A 27,120-nucleotide genomic window follows, 5' to 3' on the forward strand; every position below is an offset into this window, starting at 1 on the left:
AACTCCCAAAGACCTTTCATTTGATACCGATTTTGTGACGTTGGACATTTATGCCCGTTTAAGAGGGTTTGGGGTTGGGGAGGCCCCTATACAACTTGAACCAAATTCTTATAACAGATGTGTACTTAACTTCCAAACTCCTTTCATTTGATATTCATGATTTGGGGGGTGGGGAGGCCCCTCAGATACAAAGGCGATTTTGAAAATTGGGTTATGGGGGAGCGTCCACCAACAAAATGTCGCTTAAATCGTTCTACCCGCCTCCGAGATCTGGAGTTTTTATGGGGTATGGCGGCCTTCATTAATAAAATCACACAGCGTCCTGTTAGGTCATTACGTTTGAACGACTGTTTTGGTCCGCTAGATATATGAGCAGAATGAAGATATCACATTCGCAGTCCACAACCTTATACCTTTAATTTAATCCCATATTGTCATGTTTGGTGTATACAGCTGTTTGGTGGAGGTTGTTTATATGAGGGTTGTGCACCACACTCCATCTGCCACGCACTCTACTCAAAAATATCTATCATTTGATCCCCATTGTTTTAATTGGTCAAATAATCTATTGGTGGCGATTTTTTGAGGTATAGCGCCACCTAGATTCTTGGACACAAAGTTTAATGTCATATTTGTAATCAACTCTCTTTCATTAGAGTCTTATTTAGCTATGATCGAGTAAAATTGCCAAATTGGGGGCGTTTAAGGGGTGGGACTTCCCGCAAATACTTTAACATAATTTTTTATGCCATATTCGTAATATTCTCCCGGATATCTTTCATATGAGTCCCATATTGATATGAACGTCCAGTGTTTTTTTGGGGAACTTATGGGGTTGGAGTGGCCCCTGGGTTCTTTGGACCCAACTTTTAATACCACATTCGTTTTCTACTCTCCTATACCTTTCATTTGATACCCATATTGTCCCGACCAGTCAACCTTAATTTTAGATGGTGTTTTTGGGGTAACGGGGAAAGGTCCGCCCCCTTATAATATCAATAAATTGTAAAGCCTATTCATCGTTCCTGACCATATTCGTAATCCATTCCCGAGTCCCATATTATCATTCAAGTCCCATATTGTCATTATCGTTCAATATGCCTATTTGAAGAGGTTGTAGGGTCGGGGCAGCCCCCTAGGTACTTGGACCCAAATTTTGATATAAAACTTGTATTCTACTCCCGAATACCTTTCATTTGAGTCTCATATTGCCCTGATCGGTCCAATTTTATTTTTGGGTGTGAAGAATGGGGTGTATACTCATAAAGTATATATATTCCTTATCGTTATGACATTTTAAGTCGATCTAGCCATGTCCGTCCGTCTGTCGAAAGCACGCTTACATTCGAAGGAGTAAACCTAGAAGCTTGAAATTTTGCACAAATACATCTTATTAGTGTAGGTCGGTTGGGATTGTAAATGGGCCAAATTGGTCCATGTTTTGATATAGCTGCCATATAAACCGATCTTGGGTGTTGACTTCTTGAACAACTGGAGGGCGCAATTCTTATCCGATTTGGCTGAAACTTTGCACGTGGTGTTTTGGTATCACTTCCAACAACTGTGCTAAGCATGTTTCAAACCGATCTTGGGTCTTGACTTCTTGAGCCGTTAGAGGGACCAATTATAATCCGATTTGGCTGAAATTTTGCACCAGTGTTTTGTTATAACTTTCAACAACTGTGCTAAGTATGCATTAAATCGGTCTATAACCTGATATAGCTGCCATATAGATCGATTTCACGATTTAAGGTTTTGGAGCCATAAAAGGCTCAATTTGGGACAGTGAGTTGTATTAGGCCCTTCGACATTTTTCTTCAATTTGGCTCAGATCGGTCCAGATGTGCATATAGCTGTCATATAGACCGATCTCTCGATTTAAGGTTTTGGGGCCAAAAAAGACGCATAGCTACCATAAAGACCAATCGTCCGATTTAGGATCTTAGGCTCATAAAAGCCACATTTATTATCCGATTTTGCTGAAATTTGGGACAGTGAGTTGTGTTAGGCCCTTCGACATCCTTCTTTGATTTGGCTCAGATCGGTCCAGATTTGGATATAGCTGTCAAATAGACCGATCCTCCGATTTAGGGTATTAGGCCCATAAAAGCCACATTTATTGTCCACTTTCGCTGAAATTTGAGACAGTGAGTGACTTTAGACACTTCGACGTCTTTCTTAAATTTGGCCCTGATTGGTTCAGATTTGGATATAGCTGCCATATAGATCGATCTCTCGGTTTTAGTTTTGGGGCCATAAAAGGCGCATGTATTGTCCGATATCGCTGAAATTTGAGACGGTGAGTTGTGTTAGGCTCGTCGACGTCCTTTTTCAATTTGGCCCAGATCGATTCAGATTTGAATACAGCTGCCATATAGACCGATCTCTCGGTTTTAGTTTTGGGACCATAAAAGGCGCATTTATTGTTCGATTTCGCCGAAATTTGGGACAGTGCATTGTGTTAGTCTTTTCGACATTTGTCTGACCCAAATCGGTCATGCTTTAGATATAGATGCCATGTAGACCAATATCTCGAGTTAAAGCCTTGGCCCCATGAAAGGCGCATTTATAATCCGATTTCACTGAAATTTGATACAGTAGGCTTTCCGACATTCGTGTCGTATATTGTTCAGATCGGTTTATTTTTAGATATAGCTACTGTACTTATTAGTATTTGGTACAAATCGGAACATATTTCGATATAACTGCTATGGGACATAAGGTATGCAATTTTCACCGTATTTTGATGAAAGGTGGTTAACATATATATACCCGAGGTTGTGGGTATCCAAAGTTCGGCCCGGCCGAACTGAACGCCTTTTTACAAGTTTTTAATAAAAAATATATATTTCTTAATCCGAGTTTTCTAAAATAAGTTTAGAGAAAAAATAACAAAAAAAAGAAAAGAATGTTTGCCGGCCGGGGAATTCGAACCTGGGTTTCTTAATTCTTCAGTGGCATGAGACGATTTTGCATGCAGTACTAACTGCCAGTAGGGTAGTTAGTACATCTACCGGTATGATGTTAGTACAACTCCGGTAGTGCAGTTAACACAACTATCGTTATGCTGTTGTGCTTATTCTTTGGGTGTACTGCGGAAAATTAAACGATGTTGATACAATAGGAAGGAGCAAAATATGTTTACCAGATTTGTAGTCAACTCCCAAAGAATTTTCATTTGATACCCATTTTGTGACGTCGGACATGCTCGTTTTGGGGTTTTTTAAGGTTGGGGAGGCCTACAACTACACGTCGTACGTAAGGGAATTTAGTGGGTGGGCCGGCCCAAAACTCTGCCAAATGTGTGTACACCTTGGAACGACTGTTTTGGTCCAAATGTGTGTACACCAAATTCTTACTCAACTAACTTAACTTCCAAATACCTTTCATTTGATACACATATTGTCCTAATCAGTAAATATGTCCTGTTGAGGGCTTTTGGGGGGAGGGGAGGCGCCTCTGATACTTAGGATTTCATTTTTATATCAAATTCTTACTGTACTTTAAATACCTTTCATTTGATATTTATATTGTCCCAATTGGTGAATATGGCCTGTTGGAGGGTTTTGGGGTTGGGGAGGACCTTCAGACACCAAGAAATACATTTGTATGCCAGATTTGTACTCTACTTTTAAATACCTTTCATTTGATCCCCGTTGCCCAAGCGGTGTCCTGTTGAGGGGTTTTTGGGGGTGGAGGAATGAATAGTCATTCATAGATAGCCCCCATACTATCATTAAGTCATTTTATACCCACCACCGAAGGATGGGGATATATTCATTTTGTCATTCCGCTTGCAACAAATCGAAATATCCGTTTCCGACCCTATAAAGTATATATATTCTTGATCAGCGTAAAAATCTAAGACGATCTAGACATATCCGCTATCACGCTACAGTCTTTAAAAATAGAGATATTGAGCTGAAAATTTGCACAGATTCTTATTTTGTCCATAAGCATAAGTTCGAAGATGGGCTAAATGGGACTATATCTTGGTATAGCCCCATATATTGTAGACCGATCCACCGATTTAGGGTCTTAGGCCAATAAAAGCCACATTTATTATCCGATTTTGCTGAAATTTGGGATAGTGAGTTATATCCAGATTTGGATATAGCCGCCATATAGACCGATCCGCCGATTTAGGCTCTTAGGACCATAAAATCCACATTTATTATCCGACGTCGTCGAAATTTGGAACAGTGAGTTGTGTTGGGCCCTTCGACATCTTTCGTCAATTTGGACTAGATCGGTTCAGATTTGGATATAGCTGCCATATAGACCGATCCTCAGATTAAGGGTCTTAGGCCCATTAAAGCCACAAGTATTATGCGATTTTGCTGAAATTTTGGACAGCGAGTTGTCTTAGGCCATTCGACATCCGTCATTAATTTGGCGCTGATCGGTTCAGATATGAATATAGCTGCCATATAGACCGATCTCTCTATTAAAGGTTTTGGGCCCATAAAAGGCGCATTTATTGTCCGATGTAGCCGAAATTTGGAACAGTCAAGGGGCTTATTGACATACTTCTGCAATATGGCAGAGATCGGTCCAGATTTGGATATGGCTGCCATATAGACCGGTCTCTCGATTTAAGGTTTTGGGTCCTTAAAAGGCAGATTTATTGTCCAATTTCGCTGAAATTTCAGACAGTGATTTGTGTTAGGCTCTTCGACGTCCTTTTTCAATTTGGTCCAGATTTGAATATAGCTGCCATATAGACCGATCTCTCGATTTAAGATTTTGGGGCCATAAAAGGCGCATTTATTGTCCGATAAAAGGCGCATTTATTGCCCGACATCCTTCTTCAGTTTGGCCCAGATCGGTCCAGATTTGAATATAGCTGCCATGTAGACCGATATCTCGATTTAAAGTCTTGGGCCCATAAAAGGCGAATTTATAATCCGATGTCGCTGAAATTTGAGTCAGTGATTTGTGTTAGGCTCTTCGACGTCCTTCTTCAGATTGGCCCAGAACGGTCTAGATTTGAATATAGCTGCCATGTAGACTGATATCTCGATTTAAAGTCTTGGCCTCATAAAAGGCAAATTTATAATCTGATGTCACTAAAATTTGACGCAGTGAATTATGTTAGGCTTTTCGACATCCATATCGTATATGGTTCAGATCAGTTTATTTTTATTAGATATAGCTACTAAAAATACCAATATTTTGTTAAACACAATTGAACAATGACTGGTACTTATTAGTACTTATTAGGGTATCCAAAGTTCGACTCAGCCGAACTTAACGCTTTTTTACTTGTTTTAAATCAAATAAAATTGCCATATTAAACGATTTTCTGTAGTAAAGAACTAATTTGCCAGTCTATATAATTGGTGGGGTGGCGATGGTTAGGTTAGGCTAGTTTGAATAGAGGGTGTAGATACTAACCCGCCCCATGCCGCTATGGACATACATCTAAGCCAGTAAAGTAACCTCTAAAAAGAAAAATTTAAGTTCTTAATTTCGTGCTACTTACTGGGGTGGCGATAGTTTTAATATTAAACCATGTATAACTTTGGAACAAAAAGTGTTGCCCAGCAACACGTCATTTGGTCTTGTCTAATTAAGGTTTGCAACTCCTGCTATCATGCTGAACGTTATAATTTCGGGGCTATGGCGGCCTACATTTATTTGTGTCCCCACAAGTTAATTAAATCACACAGTGTCCCGTTAGATTATTATAATTAATCGACTGTTTTAGGGCGAGGTGGTCCGCTAGCAGAGCAGAATAAATGATATCAGATTCGCAGTTCACAACCTTATACTGTTAATTTAACCTCATATTGTTATGATTGGTGTATACAGCCGTTTGGTGGAGGGCGTCTACATGAGGGTTGTGCGCCACACTGCCACTTGAGCACAAATTTGAATGACGCACTCTACTTAAAAAAAGCTATCACTTGATTCCCCATTGTTTTAATAGGTCAAATAACCTATTGGAGGCAATTTTAGGAGGTAAAGCACCACCTAGATTCTTGGACACCAAGTTTATATCATATTCGTTATCTGCTCTCAAATGCCTTTCATTTGTGTTTCATCAAGCTATGATCGAGTATATTCCCATTTGGGGAGCTTATCGGGGATGGGGCGACCATCAATTATCTGGACCTAGTTTTTATTTCATATTCGTAGTCTAATCGCGAATACCTTTCATTGGTGTCCTATATTGATATATACGTTCAATATGTCTATTTGGAGCATTTTTTTTTTGGGTTGGGCGACCCCTTGGATACTTGAAACCAAATATTTTTTTCCATATTCGTCCACTTTTGATTTTGGGTGACGTTTTTGTGGTAACGGGGGAGGGTCCGCCCCCTTCCAACATTAACAAATTACATGGCCTATACCCCCTTCCCGACCATATTTGCAATCTACTCTCGAATGCCTTTCATTCGAGCCCCATATTGCCATTATCGACCAATAAACCTATTTGGAGGGTTTTGGGATCGGGCCGGCCCCCCAATTACTTGGACCCAATTTTTAATTTGGAATTCCTACACTAATCTTGAATACCTTTCATTTAAGTCCCATATTGTCCATATTGGATGACGTTAAAAAATTTCTTCGAAAATAACTACCATTTACGAGATACAGAATATTCTTGCGGAGTGAAATAAAAGTACATCCGCTACACTCAAGACATTTTTCGAGAGTTTTTTTTTTAATGGGTTTTAAGTCGGGCCTCTGTAAGGATCATTGCAATAGATCTATATTTTTATTAGAAAACCAGGGTTGTACGCTCCTGGTGATTTGGTTTGGGCCCTTATCGTGAATTAAATCGAATGGGGGTGGCATGTTTCGATCTGAAGATATATTCATTGCATTTTTCCATAACATCTATGTGCGAAAAGTTAGTTATCCATCTTTGAGTTAACTTGCGTTTAGAAACGCACAACAACAACATTAAAAGGCACCCTAAATCATTCAGTTGGCCTCTAGCATACCATGAATAAACAGAAAAGATTCGACAAATTCGAGGATGCCTCGAATTATGTGACCACCATTGTATGTTTGCTTAAATAAGGCATGGATTTTAAAATATTGTAATTGTGTAAATTTATTACCAGAACAAAATGGGTTAATTGACCTTGAGGGAAATATGTGCCCAGATTCTAATGCAAAATAATTTCAAAACTACATACATATATTGTATTTTGTGTTCGATTAATTTGTCAATTGCAAACATTTTATAAGCATTTTCCCACACACATGCATGCTATTTTCAGTTACATGAACAATACACGACCAGAACTGTGATTCAGCATTCTCTCAAAACATTATTACTCGTCGTATTTACAGAAAGTGGGCTTCGTTCCGTCTCTACCAGCATCTTAAATTCTCCTACGAAACCCATGGGGGTTTGTGAGAATAATATACTCGCAGCGACAAACGGACGGACAGACCTCTCCAGGTGAGACAAATAGTTACTTCCACAGTGGACAATACCAGAATCAGTATTCGAGTCAGAGACTAAGCATAAAGCTGTGCTAGGCAATCGCGGCGCTACGTTCAATTGGGAATGTTGTGTGTACTTTGAAATTTAAGTTTTCGCTTAAGTGCTTTCGTATTGTGTGCATAAACATTTGTTAAACTCGTAATCAAAGTTGCACACTAGCTCCGAAAAAGCATGGTAATAGTTAAAACATTGATATAGTAAAACCGATTCCAGTATTCAATATCTATTGGTTGCAAGCTCCCACTCCGATGACACAACATACTGTAAGTAAACGTACATATGTATGTACATGCTTTGCGAAAATATAGGCTAAACCAGTTTCGTAAAATGTGTGGCATTGATAATATTCCTTTATGTAGAGACTGTGTGGTTTGTTCGAAGAGAAGCCGTCGTATTTGAAAACAGACCACTAGTACTTTTGTTCTTAATTAATACCTCTTGAGCTTCATCGTGCGATATTCATTGACGCTGTCAAAATTTCCTATAATTCCTTAATATGTCCAGTAACAAACAACCTTTTCCATTGTTTCGACAAACCCACAAACGTATTGTGATCTACAACATAGTATTCAAATGGACGAGACGCCAAACTTTTAAAATTAATAAGCAAATAAACTGTTTAACAGGGCCAACGTTTTAATACCCAGCACAGTGGATCATTTGCTTAACACATGTAAGATAATACGAGTAACTATTACACTGCGGAATTCTGAAAATAATAGCGGGAAAAACTAAATTGTCCAAGATCATTTATGTTAGAGTGCGATAAGTTCGGACGAGCCGAATCTTACATACCCTATACCATGGATCAAATGGGATAAGTTCTTTAAATGACTATTCAAATATATAGGAGCTCAAGACACTTCAAGACACTTATCCATGATTAGTTAAAAATTCTTAAATAGTTAGAACATTAACTTTGTACAAATAAAACTTCTGTACACTACCCATAAGCATAGATAAAATCATCGTTGACGACATCTTTTCTTAAACCTGTTACTGAAGCATTATGCTATTTGAGTTCAACGTAACTTAAACGTTAGTTCCCATTTTCATTACTTGAGTTAATAAATATATGGTATCGAAATTAAAATGCTCAATGCTCGTTAGTTCACATTTTACCTGTGGGAAGTTATAAGTGAACTTATACTATGTGAAAGCAATTTCGTTGCTGTTATGAACTTATTGAACTCGTAGCGAGCATATAATTCTTTAGTTCATTTTAACTATTGTTGAGGTTCAACATTTTTTGAGTGTATCAACATAAAGACCGATATGAACCATACTTATCATGACTATTAGAAGTCATAAAATACTATCACCTTTAATATTTTAGCCAACTCTGATAGTTATTGCTCCCTCTCGAAACTCAAGATGTCAAATCAAGCGATCGGCATATATGGGAGCTATATCAAGGTATTGACTGATATAAACCATACTTAGCGTGCATAGTTCAAGTCGAAACAAAACTCTACGGGCAAAATATCAGCCAAATCGGATAAAAATTGAGTCACATTGAGGCTCAAGTAGTCAACTAGAGAGGTCGGTGTATATGGAAGATGAATTCAGCAATGGACCGATTAGGACCATAGGTTAGGCTAGCTTTAAGTGGCAATCTCACTTAGATCAGACCAACTTATAAGTTTTCGTCCATTGTGATACCACAGGAACAGGAGAAGGAAGATGCCTTCTAGTTCTTACCGTTGAACCGTCCACATCGCTTTAGAAAGGCCCATCAAATGTTCACATGAGAAATGAGAACCTAAAGTGGAACTCCTTCTGACTGCCACTGCAGGACACTGTGTGTAGATATTCTATAGTCTTTCTGCCTCGATGTCCATACAATAAAAGTCGTTACTTGTAACGGAGGCCTCCGTAGAGCAGATGTTAGCATGTCCGCCTATGACGCTGAACGCCAGGGTTCAAATCCTGGTGAGACCATAAGAAAAAAAAATTTTCAGCGGTGTTTTTCCCCTCCTGATGCTGACAACATTTGTGAGGTATTATGCCATGTAAAACTTCTCTTCAAAAAGGTGTCGCACTGCGGCACGCCGTTCGGACTCGGCTATAAAAAGGAGGCCCCTTATCATTGAGCTTTAACTTGAATCGGACTGCACTCATTGATATGTGATAAGTTTGCTCCTGTTCCTTAATGGAATGTTCATGGGCAAAATTTGCAAATTTACTTGCAACCTTCAGTCTGTCAGCATGTTTTCCGAACAGGCAGTGACCTGTCATGATAGACACAATGACTGAGACCTTTGTTCCAACCAGCGACAGTAAAACTGTAGACCTCTTCGAGCCTAGATTGGATCACATAATTTCGGAATGTTCACAACCCCCCCTTTATGACCATATGTTACTCATTGCCCTTCGGGCCTAGTCCTTAATATCTAGCTTACATTTCCCTAGAGGCATACCCACAGATTCCAGTTCACCTGGAATGTTTTAGGAAGTTCCTAGTCGAGCTTGCGAGATATTGCAGTGGCCCCGCCATCCGTTCATCACACCACAGCCCCATATAGGCTTATAGGTTTGACAACTGCAGTGTACACCCAGTGCATGAAACGCTGTTAGACCCCCAACTTTCGTATTCGTATTTTTCGCTTTCAGAAAATGGAGCATTCTCTCCTCTCAAGGAGACAAGTGCCACTGTAGGCAACATGTATCTCCTGCTGAAAATAACTATTTCTGTCTTACAAGGATTTACGCCTAGACCACTTTCGGTAGCCCACTTTGTTGTCGTACGTAGAGCTTCCTTGTGTATATCTCTAAGAGGGCTTAAAAACTGTCCCCTAACCGCAACAGCCACGTCATTAGCATACGGGACCGCTTTTACACATTTTTCTTCCAGAGCCAATAATATTTTGTTAATGATCATATTCCAAGATATAGGAGACAGTGCAGTCCCTGAAGTGTTCCTCTGCAGACCCATCTTTTAAGATTTACGAATCAAAAGCCTGCCGTTATGCATCGTTTAGTAAGTAAGTTATTAATAAACATTCTTACGGTAGTGATAAGCCTAGAATCTCTAGCTCATTCGTGATTGAGTTTGGAACCATTCGCATAAAAGTCTACGCAACTTCTATTTCCAGGGATATTGTAGTGCTGATGTCTAGAATCTCCAACTCTTTCGTGATTGAGTTTGGAACCATCCGTATAAAAGTCCACGCAACTTCTGTTACCAGGGATATTGCAGTTCCAATGGGCTCTATCAGGAATAGTAGTACACTACTTTTTATCAAAAAGCAGCTCAATGTGTAATCCACACAACCTGCTGTATCGAGCATTGTATCAAGGATAATACAGTGGCCAAAGAGAAAGATCCCTTAGCCTCATAGTAGTGTTCACAGCAATTTGTCCACAGTATCCAGAGGCATTAGGTGTAGCATTAAATTCAGTTTATTAGGTGGCGAAGTCCTCAGTGCGGCTGTGGTGCACAAAAAAACCATCCTTTGGATCCGGTTAAGTATTGAGCAGTATATAGACTTTTGAAGAGCCGTCCACCAGATCACAACATCAACTAGCATTATAGGTCTGACAACTGCAGCATATACCCAATGCCTGACAAGTAATGGAAATGGAAATTAACGTTAAGTTATATTGAACTAAAGATACAAATTGTTTTAGTAGTTCATTCAGTAACAAATGTCAGAAAATGTGTCGTCAACGTGACATGCTTTTAGTAAAGTTCTCGCTTATTTACAAAATTATCGTTAAGAAAAATAACTAACTCCAAACGAGTTGTTAGCTGTTTTATCTAAACTTATCAGTAGTACGTTTTATTTGTACAAAGTAAATTTTTTAACTTTTTTAAGAATTTTTAACTAATCGTGGATAAATGTCATGAACTAACTTGTATAATGTAACTAACTCATAGTTACGACACGGGTAGTTGTGTCTAGAATTTTAATTAGTTAATCGAAAGACTGTGAGAGTATTTGCATTCGACAAAGGGATGTACGGACATAGCTAGATCAACTTAAAATCCCATGACGATCAAGAATATATATATTCTATGAGGTCCGAGACGAATATTTTGAGGTATTACAAACGGAATGATATAATTAGTCTATGGTGGAAGGTATACAAATAGTACATCCTCAATGAAAAAGATTTATGTGCTTTAACTGAGAACTGAAATTTCAGTAAATTTATTTTCGCGAAAGCGTAACTTGTTTGAATACTTAAACTGTTGTGTTGCATTGTATGACTTAAATATGATTTAGACTTTCGCCTTACTGAACATTTGTATTCCATGAGCTTATTTTTGATTAATCATAGGTGGTCCGGCTAGTGTTACAAGATCTTATCAACTCGCCTGTTGCAAATATTAATTATTGAGATCACAATTCTCTCGTACAATGATTCTGAACTACGTGATATTGGTGCTGACGTGTGTGAAGGTTATGACTGTCTTCTCAACAGATTCAATGAGGTAAGTGCAGTTGAATGATTTCGTTTGTCTTTACACGTAAAAAAATAGGTCTTTTGGAAAAGAATAATAAAAAGAATAGCTGTCTAGAACAGTCATAAAATAATTCTTTGTGCCAAATTTCGCAAGGATCGTTTGAAAAATGACCACATTTTTGTAATATTACTTATACATGGGTATAGCACCCATGCAAATCAGAACCGATTTCTTACAGTTTCAATACGATTTGTCTCTAGGCGAAAAAAAAAATTGAAAATTGTGATCAGTACACAAAATAACATGGACAGCCTATACTTATCTGAGTCGGTCTACATACTTATCAATGGTTCCATATCTCTTTCTTATGGGGGTTACAAGCAAAATCATATAACCCTGAACCTCAGAAGTGGTGTACGGTATTGTTGAAGCTATCCATTTTCGAATCTTATCATGGTCTGCTGTATTCTATAAACAACAAAGTGTCTTTTGCTGCAAAAGAATATTTTGAGTTTCAAACAATTTGATTTTTCTCTTAATGGAGCCATTTTTTACCAATGGCGAAGTTATTAAAAGTTTTACCATAAACGAATTGGCTTTCACATTACCATTGTTGTACAGTGGAGGGAAATATTACACAATCTCAAAGATTTTCCGAACGTTTAATTTTTTTGCGTGTACTATAACTATAGTTCTGTATTATTGAGTTATCTTTGCGTTGTCTACCGGGATCACATATAAAATGACCCATGTGTGTTAGTGAGTCATTTCATAGGTTAAGGATGTATTGCTCGTTGGATTTGTGGAAACCAAGCCAGTAATTAAGATATTGGTCTGTAAGAGCTGGCGTCATCATGTTTCGGAAAAAGAAATAAAAAGTTGGGGAGGACTCAAATGAGGCCAGCTCTTGCAGACCAATGCCATTATTACCATTAATTGGAAAACTATATGAGGAGATTATATGTAAAAGACTAAATGCAATCATTTGCGTCACCAGTTTGGCTTCGCAAAGGCCATTCTACAACAGAGCAAATTCATAAAAGTGCTCACGATTTTGAAGAAATCTCCCAAGGTTTCGACGGAGTATTGTGTTAGGTTAGGTTAGGTTTAAGTGGCAGTCTGCCATCAGACTCACTTAGACGTTTTTATTCATTGTGATACCACTGGAACAGAAAGAGGAAGATGCCTTCTAGTTCCTTCCGTTGAACCATCTAGATCACTTTAAAAAGCCCAACGAATGTTCACATCCGCTAAATTAGACAGGTTCTCATGGAAATGAGAACCTAAAGTGGAACTCCTACTGACTGCTAGTGTGGGACACACACACAGGTGTTCTATAGACTCTTCTTCTTCGATGTCCTCACAGCTTCTGCAAAAGTCGTTGCTGGCAACCGTCAGTCTGTCAGCATGTTTTCCGATTACACGGTGACCTGTCATGACGGACACAATAACTGAGACGTCTGTTCCAGCCAGTGACAGAAAAGCGGTAGATTAGGCCACATAGTTTTGGAATGCTTATAGCCCCATCTCGCAAGCTCGTCCGCTTTGCAGTACCCTGTGATATCTCTGTGGCTCGGAACCCAGAACAGGTGAATTTTGAACTGTTCAGCCATCTCGTTGAGAGATCTGCGACAGTCGAGGGCGGTTTTTTGTTCAGAAATACGTTCTCCAGGGATTTAATGTTTGCCTGGCTGTCTGAGAAGATATTTATACCAATCGTCGTTAGACGGAGTAGTATACACATCTTTAATTCAAAAACTGAATGCCATTTTATCTGATAAACTTATTGAAATCATATCTGAAAGAATGATTCTTTCGCGTCAAATGAGTGCGCCAAAATGTTTCCAATTTATTTAGTTGTAAAAATTTTAAAGCCTTTCAAGAGAAGGCTTAAAATGGACTCCAAGGAGCCAACAGCTGAGGTGGCGGTATCAGACCGTAGCATGATGATCCTCCCCTCCTATAGGTGTGGGTGCCTTGGCACCTGTAGTCGAGAGTAATGCTTCGCACAACCAATCGTCATACTAACAATGAGCAAGAGCTCCCCGCTTTGAAGTACTCTGGGAAGACCAAACAAAAGCTCTTTGGAAGTATGCTTACTCCCTGGGGCGCAGAGCTCGACCTTGTGAGACAGATGGACATCCCACAGCTCACAAACGCGACGGTCTTTATCAACGATGTGGGTGGCGAAATCGCGACGGAATGCATGATGGATGTCTTAAACAAGCGAAACCAAGATTTGGTCGTGGAAAAATGAGAGGTTTTCCACAAGGATTAGAGGGAGGAAGGAACTTTGCTTGTGGTGGGCAATGATCAAATCTCCGTGAAAAGTTTGGCTAAGACTAAAGGCATGGCGCACAAGACTAGGACATACAACTATCCTCATATGGAGCCATCAGGCAGTGCAGTTGCGGGACATTCAATACCGCTTAACAAACAGGGGGCCGGCGACGAGACAATCTCCGACTCACTCTATATTGGGAAGACTAGGATAAGCTTAACATCAGGTGGTGCAGGGGCGATAGTTCCAACACAACCAAACGAACAGGGACCCGACGACGGAACCATCAACGATTTTCTCGAGATTAGGAAGACTAGGATGGAAAAGATCCTTATGCTGAAACACAATCAGTGCAGTGACAGAGAACTCAATGCCTCCTAACGTACAGGGAGCCAACGATGACACCATAACCTACCCCCAAGAAGTCCATTTACAAGATTTGGATGACTAGTATAGGCAAAGATCATAATATTGGAACATCAGGTAGTGCAAGGACGAAGACTCAATACGGGAAACTCAACGCAGCCTGAAGAAAAGGGAGCAGACCATGAGACCCACTCCCAAGAAGCCAATCTAATGGAGGAGCAATATTTGAGTTCATCCAGATAAACCTCCACCGTAGCGAGACAGCTACTCACGCTCTGATGGAGAAAATTAGTAAGGGCAAAATTCATGTTGCCTTATTTCAGGAGCCATGGACGACACGGAACAAAGTTTCTGGACTAAACCATATAAACTACCAATTATTCTATGATAACACTGCCTTATTTGTCATACAAATTTAAATTATGTATTTTCCCCAGAGTTGTCAAAATCGGAAGCAACAGTGATGAGACAGGGAGACGGTGGAGCACACCTGGCATCACTTTTAATGCCTTTCGATTTTCCGACACCGCCACCCAAGTCAGAGCTTCAACGATTAATGAAGAAAGCAAAAACGACTGGCAATGAGATACTATTAGGGTGCGATACGAACTCTCACCACATTTCATAGTGTAGTACCAACATCAATAAGCGGTGCCAAGTCCTGGCAAAATTCTTGAATACTAACGACCTAATGACACTTAATATTGATAACACCGCTACCTTTTTTAATAGGATTAGGGTGAGGTATTAGATATGACAATATGTTCGGAAAATCTAATCGATGAGGTTAAGGATTGGAGTGTCCCCATGGAGCATTCCTTTTCACACCAACGCTACATTAGCTTTAGAATAGCACTGCCAGCGCCGAATCCGATAAGCTTCCGGAATAAGTTGAAAACTAACTTGCCAAAATTCGGAAGACTACTCAGAAGAAGACTTTGCGGTTTGCGTTGACATCGATGCGTCCTTTTAACAATGTGCGTACCGATACACTGATCCAATCCATAGACCAGTAACGTCCACCCGGTAGACAGTATAACCATATGCTAAGGAACAGGTGGATAAATTGTGTGTCCCATGACATAAATATAAGGGAGAAAATGGCAAAAGGCACGCCACAGAGGGGCATTTTATCGCCACTGCTACGGGTGACCACCATAAATAACCTATTACGGGTGCTGACTGAGGAGGGATTTGAACCGATCTGTTATGCAGGCGATGTTATAATACTTCTTAGGGGTAAGGATCCGAACCAGCTTAGCAGAAGGGCCAAAAGGGTCCTGCATATGAAATACTAGCCGAACCGGGCCCGTCCGCTGCGTCTTCTTAAAATCTCTAATATATTTTTAGGGTGGGGACACTTCACCCTGAATGCGCATATCGAATTCGTGCCATTGTCGCCTATGACACCGAACGCGTTCGAATCCTGGCGAGAACATCGGACAAAGCAGTGGTGATCCCCTCTTATCATTGAGTTTAAACTTGAATCGGAAAGCACTCATTGATGTGTGAGAAGTTTGCCCCTGCTCGGTTCCTGGTGTTTCCTGGTGGCCCGCTGGGTACTTGGACCCAAATGCCTTTCATTTGAAACCCCTATTGTGCCCATCGGACGACTTTCGGATATGGGTGGCGTTTTTAGGGTAAGGGGGAGGGTCCACCTCCACCCGATAACTAAAAACCAGTAAGGAAAGGCAAAAAATAGGCGGTGCCGACTTTTTAATGCCCTACACCTACCCTCTAGGTACAAAGTGGGAGCTATGTCTAATTCTGAAACAATTTTGATTACCCAAAAATTGGCGAACATATAAAAGGGGGCTATATCTAATTCTAAATAGATTTCAAGCAAACTTCTCAGATAATGTGGTACTCGTTGTGGTACGGCGTTGTGCAAAATTTTGTCAAGATTGGTTAAAAAATGCACTTGCAGTGGCCCTGAAAGTGAAAATCGGGCGATATATATATGACAGCTATATCTAAATCTGAAACGATTTCTATGAAAGTCGTCTATAATGTCGAGAATAAAGAGAAAATCCTTCCTGCCATATTTCAAGAGAATCGATTGACAAATGACCATTTCATTGCAATATTACTGCAAATCGGACGAACATATATATGGGAACTATGTTTTTTGGGAGCTATGTTCAAATCTGAATCGATTTCAATGAAATTCACCAGTAATGTCTAGAGTCATAAGAAAATCCTTCCTGCCAAATTTCAAGAGAATCTGTTAACAAATGACCATTTTATTGCAGTATTACTACGGACGAACATATATATGGGAGCTGTATCCAATTCTGAACCGATTTTTTCCAATTTCAATAGGCTTCGTCTCTAGGCTGAATAAAACGCCCATACCAAATTTGAAGACAATCGAATGAAAATTGCGACCTGTAGTTTGTACACAAATTAACATGAACAGACGGACAGACGGACATAGCTAAATCGAATCAGGAAGTGAGTCGATCGGTATACTTATCAATGGATCTATCTCTCTTCCTTTTGGGTGTTACAAACTAATTCACTATGTTATGATACCCTGTACCACAGTAGTGGTGTAGGGTATAAAATTAGGTGAACGGCATAATTTTATTCCACATATCAAACTTCTGTCAAACCAGCAAAATTTAAACCTTCTAAAACCGAAAAAGGATGATCGAGAGACATCAATATCAGACTACAGACTAATTTGGACCGTATTTGGCACAGTAATTGGTAGTCGAAACGGAACATACTCAATTTCAGCCAAATCGGACTAAAATTGCAGCTTGTAAGGGCTCAAGAAGTCAAATCGGAAGATCGGTTTATATGGGAGCTATATCACGTCATAAACCGATACGGACCAGTCAAATCGGAAGATCGGTTTATATGGGAGCTATATCACGTTATAAACCGATTCGGACCATGCTAAGCATAGTTGTTCGAAGAAAACTTTGTGCAAAATTTCAGCCAAATCGGACAAAAATTGCGGCTTGTAAGGGCTCAAGAAGTCAATTCTGGAAATCGGTTTATATGGGAGCTACAATATATCAGGTTAAATACCGATTTGGACCGTATTTGGCACAGTTATTGGAAGTTGTAGCGGAACACCGCACGCGGCATCCAGGGACTTAAGAAATCAAATCGGGAGATCGCTTTATATGGGAGCTTTATCGGGTATACCGATTTGAACTGTATTTATGGCAGATGTTAAAAGTCATAACAGAATACCAAATGCAAAATTTCAGTCAAATTTGGTAATAATTACGACCTCTAGTGGCTCAAGAAGTCAAATCAGGGGTTCGGTTTACATGGGAGCTATGTATATCAGGTTATAGACCGATTTCGACCATACTAGGCACGTTTGTTGAAAGTCATAACAGAATACTTTGTGCAAATTTTCAGCCAAATCGGACAAAAATTACGGCTCCCACATGCTCAAGAAGTCAAATCGGGAGATCGGTTTATATGGGAGCTATATCTAAATCTGGACCGATCCGAGCCAAATTGAAGACGGCTGTCGAAGGCCTAACACAACATCCTGTCCCAAATTTCGGCGAAATCGGATAACAAATGGGACTTTTATGGGTCCAAAACCTTAAATCGAGAGATCGGTCTCTATGGCAGCTGAGTCCAAATCTGAACCGATCTGTGCCATATTGCAGAAAGATGTCGAGGGGCCTAACTTAACTCACTGTCCCAAATTTTGGCGACATCGGACAATAAATGCGCCTTTTATGGGTCCAAAAATTATATCGATTATAATATATCAGTTCATTTGGTTAAGAATTGCGCCCTTAAGAAGCAAAATCGGGAGATAGGTTTATATAGGCGCTGTATCAAGCTATTGATCGATTCAGACCATATTAGACGCGTATGTTGAAAGCCATGAGAGAAGCCGTTGTACAAAATTTCAGCCAAATCGGATTAGAATTGCGCCCTCTAGAGGTTCAAGAAGTCAAGATTCCAGATCGATTTATATGGCAGCTATATCAGGTTCTATACCGATTTACGCCATCCTTAGCACAGTTATTGGAAGTCATAACAAAACACCTCATGCAAGATTTCAGCCAAAACGGATGAGAATTGCGCACTCTATTGGCTCAAGAAGTCAAGATCCAAGATCGGTTTATATGACAGCTATTTAAGGTTATGGACTGATTTTTATCATACTTAGCACAGTTGTTGAAATTGTGCCTTCTAGAGGTTCAAGAAGTCAAGATCCAAGATCGGTTTATATGGCAGCTATATCAAAACATGGATCGATATGGCTCATTTACAATCCCAACCCACCTACACTAATAAGAAGTTTTTGTGCAAAATTTTAAGTGGCTATCTTTACTCCTTCGAAAGTTAGCATGCTTTCGGGCAGAATTATTAAAATTTTGTCTTTAGAAAATATTGTGATGAAGTATTTTCTTCAAAAATATTACGCCGAAATTTTGTTAAATTTCATTACAATTTGTTTTGAAAAAAAATCATTAAAATTTAAAAAAATAATTTTAAGGTTGTCTTGGTCTGATCAAATTTTGTCCCAATAAAATATTAAAAATATGAAATTTTGTAATTTTAAAAAGTTTAAGTAACATTTTTTTTATAGACAATATAAATTTGGTGGGGACTCGGCCCCGAGGGCCGCCCCCTGGCTTGGTCCCTGATGGGAGATATATCTAAATCTGAACCGATGTTTTCCAATTTCAAAAGGCATCGTCTTTAGGCCCAAGAAAATGCATGCGCCAATTTTGAAGACGATCGGATGAGAATTGCGACCTGTAATTTGTACACAAATTAACATGAACAGACAGAGGGACATAGCTAAATCGAATCAGAAAGTGATTCTGGATCAATCGGTATACTTATTAATGGGTCTATCTCTCTTCCTTCTGGTTGTGCCACAGCAGTGGTGTAGGGAATATATATAAATGAACTTAACCTTAACTCGAAAAATAATTTTTTTTATTGTGTCAAACCAAAGAATTTCTGAATTATGCTCTATATCATGTGAAAATAACCTGAAACAAATATACAGGGTGGCTGATGAAAGCCGCTACCAAAAAAAAATGTAATAACTTTTTTTCTATTTAATAATAATAATTTAATAATTAATTTAATTAATTAATTAATTAATTTAATTAATAATAATTTAATAATTAATTTAATAATTTAATTTAACATGAATAAAAGAAAAATGTATTCCATACACCGAAAAAAAAATGTAGCAATATTCATCATTGTAGCAATATTCATCAGCCACCCTGTATATCAAAGCAAACCCTACTGCATCTTCAACAAATATTCAAGAAGAGCTTAATCCGATTGTAGTTGGAGCCACTATTCGCAAACCATTTTTGGAAAGTAACTTAGTCGAAAAAAGTCCAAGAATGGTACCATTGCTGACAAAGAAACAGTCAGTCCAGTTTGCTAAAGGGCGTATCGATTGGCTGATAGAAAAATGGAAGAACATACTGCGGTCCAACGAACGTTAAATTGTGTTTGTAGATTTGTTTGTTTGTATGTTTGTGTGTTCCTTAGAGACTCAAAAACGGCTGAACCGATTTTCTTGAAATTTTCTCAGGTGGTGCATAATGATCCCGTGGTGAAAATAGGGTACTACATTTTTTGATATCTGAAGGGGGGGCGAACCCTCCCCCTTACCCTAATTTTCAGATCTAGGATATGGGTGGTGCGATTTAAACGAAATTTTGTGTGCTCTCATATAGTACCCTAAAAATAAAAATTTGGTATCCAAATTTCGGATGGGGTACCTGGGGGGGCTGCCCCACCCTAAAACCTACCAAACATATATTTAGACCAGTCACGACAATATGGGATTCAAATGAAAGGTATTAAGGATAAGAAAACGTATCTGATATCCAATTGTCGGACCAAGTGTTAGGGGGATGACCCTAAGCCCCAAAACACCCCTAAATAGAACATATTTACCGACCATGGCAATATAGAACTGAAATGAAAGGTATTTGAGAGCAGAATACGAATCTGATATCCAAATGTGGGAACACGTTTCTGGGGGTCCACCCCTTCCCCAAAACACCCCCCAAACAGGACTTATTTACTGACCATGGGAATATGGGGCTTAAAAAAAGGTATTGGGGCCGCCTCTCCCCAAAAACATCCACCAAAGGGAACAAATTTACGACCATAGCCATATGGGGCTCAAATGAAATGTCTTTGGGAGTAAAGCACAAATCTGATATCAATATTCGGGAAAAGTGCTTATGGGTCCACCCCAACCCCACAACACCACCCAACCCCAAAACACCCCTAATTCGGACATATTTACCTATCATTGCAAATGGGACTCACATGAAAGGTATTTGCGAGTAGAATACGAATCTGATATCCAAATGTGGGACCACGTTTCTGGGGGTGGACCTTTTCCCAAAACTCCCCCCCAAACAGGACTTATTTACTGACCATGGGAATATGGGGCTTAAATAAAAGGTATTTGATTGTAGAATTAGAATCTGATATCTAAATATGGGACCAAGTGTTTGGGGGCCGCCTCTCCCCAAAAACATCCCCCAAAGGGAACAAATTTACGACCATAGCCATATGGGGCTCAAATGAAAGGTCTTTGGGAGTAAAGCACGAATCTGATATCAATATTTGGGAAAAGTGTCTATGGGGCCACCCCACCCCCACAACACCACTCAATAAGTAAGTATTTGCTGACTTTTGCAATATGAGGCTCAAATACGAGGGTTTTTAGACTGGAACACGAATCCGATATATATTTTCAAGGGCTGCTGAGTGGCCGCCCATCCCCCAAAACACTCCCCATGCCGGTCACGTTTGCCCACTATGGAAATATGGGGCTCAAATTAAAGGTATTTGGACCACGTATCTGATATCAACATTAGGGACCAACTGTCGAGGGGACATCCCACCACCTAACAACCCCCAAATAGGACGTATATGCTCACCAAGACAATTTGGGTCGTAAAGAGAGTGAAACTAAATACTCATAGTTTTTAGGGCCAATACCCCAAACCGGACATATTAGCTAACATTTGCAATAAGGAGTTTAAATGAGATTAGAAAACGAATTTGAAATCCAATTTGGAGGGCAATAGCAATATGGGGTTCATATAAATGATATATAGATATATGAGAATAGAGCACGTTGCTGATATATTTTCCGGGCTTAGTGTTTGGACGACCACCCTAATCCCCAAAACACCTCTAAATCGGGCATATTTACCCACCATGTCAATGTGGAGCTTAAATGAAAGGTATTGGAGGGTAGAATAAGAATTGATACCCCTTTTTGGGACCAATTTTCTGGGGGTCAACGCCTTTCCCAAAATACCCCACAAGCAGCAATTTTTTAGTGACCATCGCAAAATGGGGCTCAAATAAATGTATTTGGGTGTAGAATACGAATTTGATATCCAAATTTAGGACCATGTATTTTGTTGAATCACCCCTTCTCCAAAACACCCCGCAAAGGGTAACAAGTAAAAAGGCCTTAAGTTCGGCCGGGCCGAACTTTGGATACCCACCACCTCATCAAAATTCGGTGAAAAATTCATACCATATCAGTTATATCAAAATATGTTCCGATTTGGACCAAATACTAAAAGTACACTGGCTATATCTAAAAATAAACCGATCTGGGCAAAATTGAAGAAGGACTTCGAAGAGTAACCAAACTCACTGTCTCAAATTTCAGCGACATCGGACAATAAATGCGTCTTTTATGGCCCCAAAACCTAAAACCTAGATATCGGTCTATATGGCAGCTATATCCAAATCTGAACTTATCTGTGCGATATTGCAGAAGTATGTCAAGGGGTTTAACTTAACTCACTGTCCCAAATTTCGGGGACATCGGACAATAAATAAGCATTTTATGGGCCTAAAACCATAAATAAAGAAATCGGTCTATATGGCAGCTATATCCAAATCTGAACCGATCTGGGCCAAATTGAAGAAAGATGTCAAAGAGCCTAACACAACTCACAGTCCCAAATTTCAGCAAATCGGATAATAAATGTGGCTTTTATGGGCCTTAGACCCTAAATCGGCGGATCGGTCTATATGGCAGCTATATCCAAATCTGGACCGATCTGAGCCAAATTGACAAAGGATGTCGAAGGGCCTCACAAAACTAACTGTCCCGAATTTCAGCAAGATAGGATGTAGTGTGATTTCAACAGACAGACGGACATGTCTAGATCGTCTTAAATTTTTACGCTGATCAAGTATATATATACTTTAAAGGGTCGGAAATGGATATTTCGATGTGTTGCAAACGGAATGACAAAATGAATATACCCCCATCCTTCGGTGGTGGGTATAACAAATTTTCGATTATGCCAATATGTGGTATTTAAGATTAGAAAACGAATTTGATAACCTATTTTGGGTCATGTGTTTGGGGGACGCCTCATTGTGTAAACTCCCCTAAACCAATGGCAATATGGGGTTTAAATAAATGGTTTTTGAAAGAAGAGCACGATGCTGATATTTTTCAGGGCCAAGTGCCTGGGAGACCACCTCACCCCCGAAAACATCCCTAAATCAGATATCATGAAAGGGCCGAAATAAAGTATTTAAAGAAAGGAGTACACTTTACATCCAAACTTAAATTCGTAGACCAATAAAAATCATATGGGATTCGGACAAAGGCGCTTATATTGTAAAATTGTTAGTCAAGCGATATACTATTTTCGTAGCATGGTATTTCACTAAAAGCTCTTTAATTGTCGAAAATAAATATTCCAAGGAAACTTTTTTTCCATATAAAGTAAAAGAAGGCGCAGCGGAGCGGGCCCGGGTCAGCTAGTATATATATATATATATATATATATATATATATATATATATATATATATATATATATATATATATATATATATATATATATATATATATACATATATATATTATATATATTTGCAAATTTTGCCCATGGACATTCCACTAAGGAGTGCCGCAGTGCAACCCCTCTTTGAAGGCAAGTTTTAAGTTTTACATGGCATAGTACCTCACAAATGTTGCTACCATTAAGAGGGGGAAATTTTTTCTGAAGGTCTCGCTAGGGTTCGAACGCAGACGTTCAGCGTCTTAGGCGATCATGCTTATACTTATTAGTATTTGGCCCAAATCGGAACAAATTTCGATATAGCTGCTAAGGGGAATAAAGTATGGATTTTTCACCGGATTTTGACGGAAGGTGGTTTACAAATATATCCGAGGTGGTGGGTATCCAAAGTTTGGCCCTTGTTTTTTACTTGTTTAGATTTTTTTTTTTAGAAATTGTTATGAAAGCGATATATAATATTGTAAAGATATGTATACTTCGTATTAGCGTAGGTCAGTTGAGATTGTAAATAGGTCGTATGGGTCATATCGGTCTATGTTTTGATGTAGCTGCCATATAAACCGATCTTGTACCTTTACTTCTTGAGCCACTATAGGGAGCAGTTCTTATCGGATTTGGCTGAAATTTTGCATGTGCTGTTATGACTTCCAACAACTGTGCTTATTATGGTTCAAATCGGTTCATAACCTGATATATCTGCCATGCAAACCGATCTTGAATCTTGACTTCTTGAGCCTCTAGAGGGTACAATTTTTTTTCAAATATGGTCTGAATCGGTTTATAGCCTGATACAGCACCCATATTAACCGATCTCCCTATTTCTTTCTTGAGTCTCTATATGGCGCAATTCTTACTCTCCAACATGCATTTCAATTCCGAATTCGGTCCTAATCGGATCATAATTTGATAAAGCTCTAATAGCATTGCAATTTTTTTCTTTTATCCTTTGTTTGCCTAAAAAGAGATACCGGGAAAAGAACTCGACAAATTCGATCCGGCCAAACTTGGCACGCTTTTACTTGTTTGGGTATTTATAAATTTTCTGATATTTTGGTAACACACATCATTTTTCAACAATTTTTTTATAACTTCATATTCTTTGAGACTTAAACTCACTTTCTGATTTCGTAAAATCGGACTATTGTTCTAAATATATAGCCGCTTCATAGACCGATCTCAAGACTTAAAGTCTTGAGACAATAAATTGGTAATTTTTCATCCGATTTCGATGAAATGTGGCACAGTGAGTTCTGGTAGACCCCTGGTAGATCCAGATCGGAATACATTTGGATATAGCTGTCATATAGACCGATCTCCCGATATAGAGTATTGAGCCCATAAAAGGAGCATTTTTCATCCGATTTCGATGAAATTTGAAACAGTGACATTTGGTACACCTCTACATATTTTTGTTGATTATCGTCTAGATAGGACTATTAGGTACTGTGTACATAGAAGTCGAATTTTTCATTCGATTGCTGCTTAATTTGCAGCTGTTAAATTTGGAAGATCCCTATACGTTATTGGCAAATGTGGTTCAAATATGGCCATATTTGAAGCTGTCATGTTGACCGATCTCTCGATTTAAGCTATTGAGCCCATAAAAGCAGCATATACTACACGATTTTGTGATTCTATTATTGTCAATCAAGTAATAAATTATAACTTACGTGATAGAATTGCGAGTGTTTTTATTCTCCTTTTATGGGCTCAATACTCTATATTGGGAGATCGGTCTATGTTGCAGCTTTATCTAAATATTATCCGATCTGGACCACATTTCGCAAGAATGGGAAGGGGTCTACCAAAACTCACTGCGCCAAGTTTCATCAAAGGTGGCTCCTTTTTGGGCTCAACACTACATATCGGGAGATCTGTCTACATGGCAGCTATATCCAAATATGGTCCGATCTGGACATGATTCAACAAAAGGTTGAAGGCTGTGGCCAATTTCATAAAAATCGAATGAAAAATTACCAATCTATTGCCTCAAACTTTAAGTCTGGGGATCGGTACATACGGTTTTATATTACTAAATATTTGCCATATAAGCTATTCCTAGCCATTTCTATCCAATTGACGGAATATTTGTTTTTCCGGTCAAAGGTCAGTTCAAGCAAAGGAAATTACAACCAAATCACATTTCAAAAGTAGACCAAAGAGGAACGATGACGATGAAGTTGGATGGTCAACAATTAACGAAGAAGTCGATACCGTGATTCCTCTGCTGTTGTCTCATTTACAAAAGCTTGGAATTGAACACTTGCAACTTCCGGATATAAAGGAAAACATAACTGTGGTATGTATGTCGTATATTAAAACCAATATCCATGTCGTTCATTTGAAAACGTCTGGTTTTAGAATCCATTATTGATAACATACGAAGCTGGAATTTTTCTAACAAATGGAATCGTTTATAACTTAGCCGGAATTCAGCGATACGGACCAGCCTACATGACATATAAACAAAAATCATTTCTTACCCGCTTCTATCTGAACACAAAGAGTTTGCAGGTAAAAAAATTGAACCTATTTGAGTTAATGTAATGTAATTTCTTTAGCCAATTTCCCATAGTTTGAGTATAATTTCTTGCTTAAACTGATGGCCTTGGAGGGTTATGGCAAAGTCATTGGATCCCTGGAAGATACGGTCATTTATGCCGAATTGGCGGTAGACATTGTGACGTTAAAGATGAAGCTTTTCGACTTCCGTGTTATAAAATTCAGGTAAATGTTCCATTGCTTTAATCCTTGTAGAAGCCCTCTCTCATTTCGTGACGTCTACCTTAGAACAATACAGGTGCAATTGAATCAAACACGATTTCTCAGACACTTGACGGGTATTATTTTGAGCCCGATAACAAACCTTTTCAAGGATCGCATAACAACCTCGATATCGGATGGGCTCAAAGACCAGATGCAAACTGTGATGGATGATTTTAACAACGAAGACCCACTGGAATTGCATGGTTTCGTTAAACAAGTTCTAGGTGGTTTAACGGGAAGCACGAAACAGAATGAATGAAAGATCAAAGTATAGAAAATAATTTGTAACGTTGCATATTAAAAAAATTACCAAATATAATTGACTGGTTGCTGTAGGTGTCGGTATACAATTTAACTGATTTTAAACAACAGCTCCAAAAATGCTCAGGTGATTCTAAAGTAGTCTCGTTTTACCGATATTTGCAAAATAAAATGTAAAACATTGGCAAATCCTAAAAAAATGAGGAGTTGTGCGATTATTTAATGTAGCATTTTGTATGCATTTCATATAGGGCAAATCACAACCATGATGCTTTAATGCGCAAGTTATCTAATCGTTGGTCTATCTCAGACAAATACTTTGGTCGACTTGAAGTATCAGCGAAAGAAACCTGTTTTGAGTTGTATAGCTAATGTTACACCAACAATTGTTGGAACGGCAAATTGAATTCAGGAAAAACTTACACATTCTCATTATATCTCTCTCGCAAATTACAATAGTTTAGTGAATGCCGAACAAGTAAAAAGCCATGGATTTTATAACAAGTGTATACAAATTATTTCAGTTGGTCTGGTCTGGTCTGTATTTGCTATGGGTGTTGGAGGTCGTCAGTGTGCTGTACACGCAAACATTTATCAAAATCGATAAACATTGGGGCATCTAGGCGCTAGGGGAATCAAATAGGGGATCCAAAACTGAACCGACATGGTCCATACAACTCCTGACGCAGACTTTAAATGAAAGTTATTAAAGTGCTCTAAGTTAAAATATACAAAATTTCATCATA

General features: G+C 38.9%; 1 protein-coding gene across 2 annotated transcripts; it reads left to right on the forward strand.

Moving 5' to 3' along the window:
• Window positions 1–7,458: 7,458 nt before the first annotated feature.
• On the forward strand, window positions 7,459–26,463 carry LOC106090590 (uncharacterized). Of its 2 annotated transcripts, none has more exons than XM_013256830.2 (6): window positions 7,459–7,728; window positions 11,750–11,903; window positions 25,454–25,646; window positions 25,709–25,861; window positions 25,923–26,074; window positions 26,138–26,463. In XM_013256830.2, the coding sequence occupies exons 2-6, from the start codon at window positions 11,830–11,832 to the stop codon at window positions 26,370–26,372; spliced, it is 807 nt and encodes a 268-aa protein (XP_013112284.1). In that variant the 5' UTR covers window positions 7,459–7,728; window positions 11,750–11,829; the 3' UTR covers window positions 26,373–26,463. The 2 variants fall into 2 exon arrangements, with proteins under 2 accessions (XP_013112284.1, XP_059218708.1); XM_059362725.1 differs by lacking the exon at window positions 7,459–7,728 and adding an exon at window positions 10,959–11,036.
• The last annotated feature ends 657 nt before the right edge of the window (window positions 26,464–27,120 follow it).

Source organism: Stomoxys calcitrans, chromosome 2 (genome assembly GCF_963082655.1).
Source record: "Stomoxys calcitrans chromosome 2, idStoCalc2.1, whole genome shotgun sequence".
NCBI lineage: Eukaryota > Metazoa > Arthropoda > Insecta > Diptera > Muscidae > Stomoxys > Stomoxys calcitrans.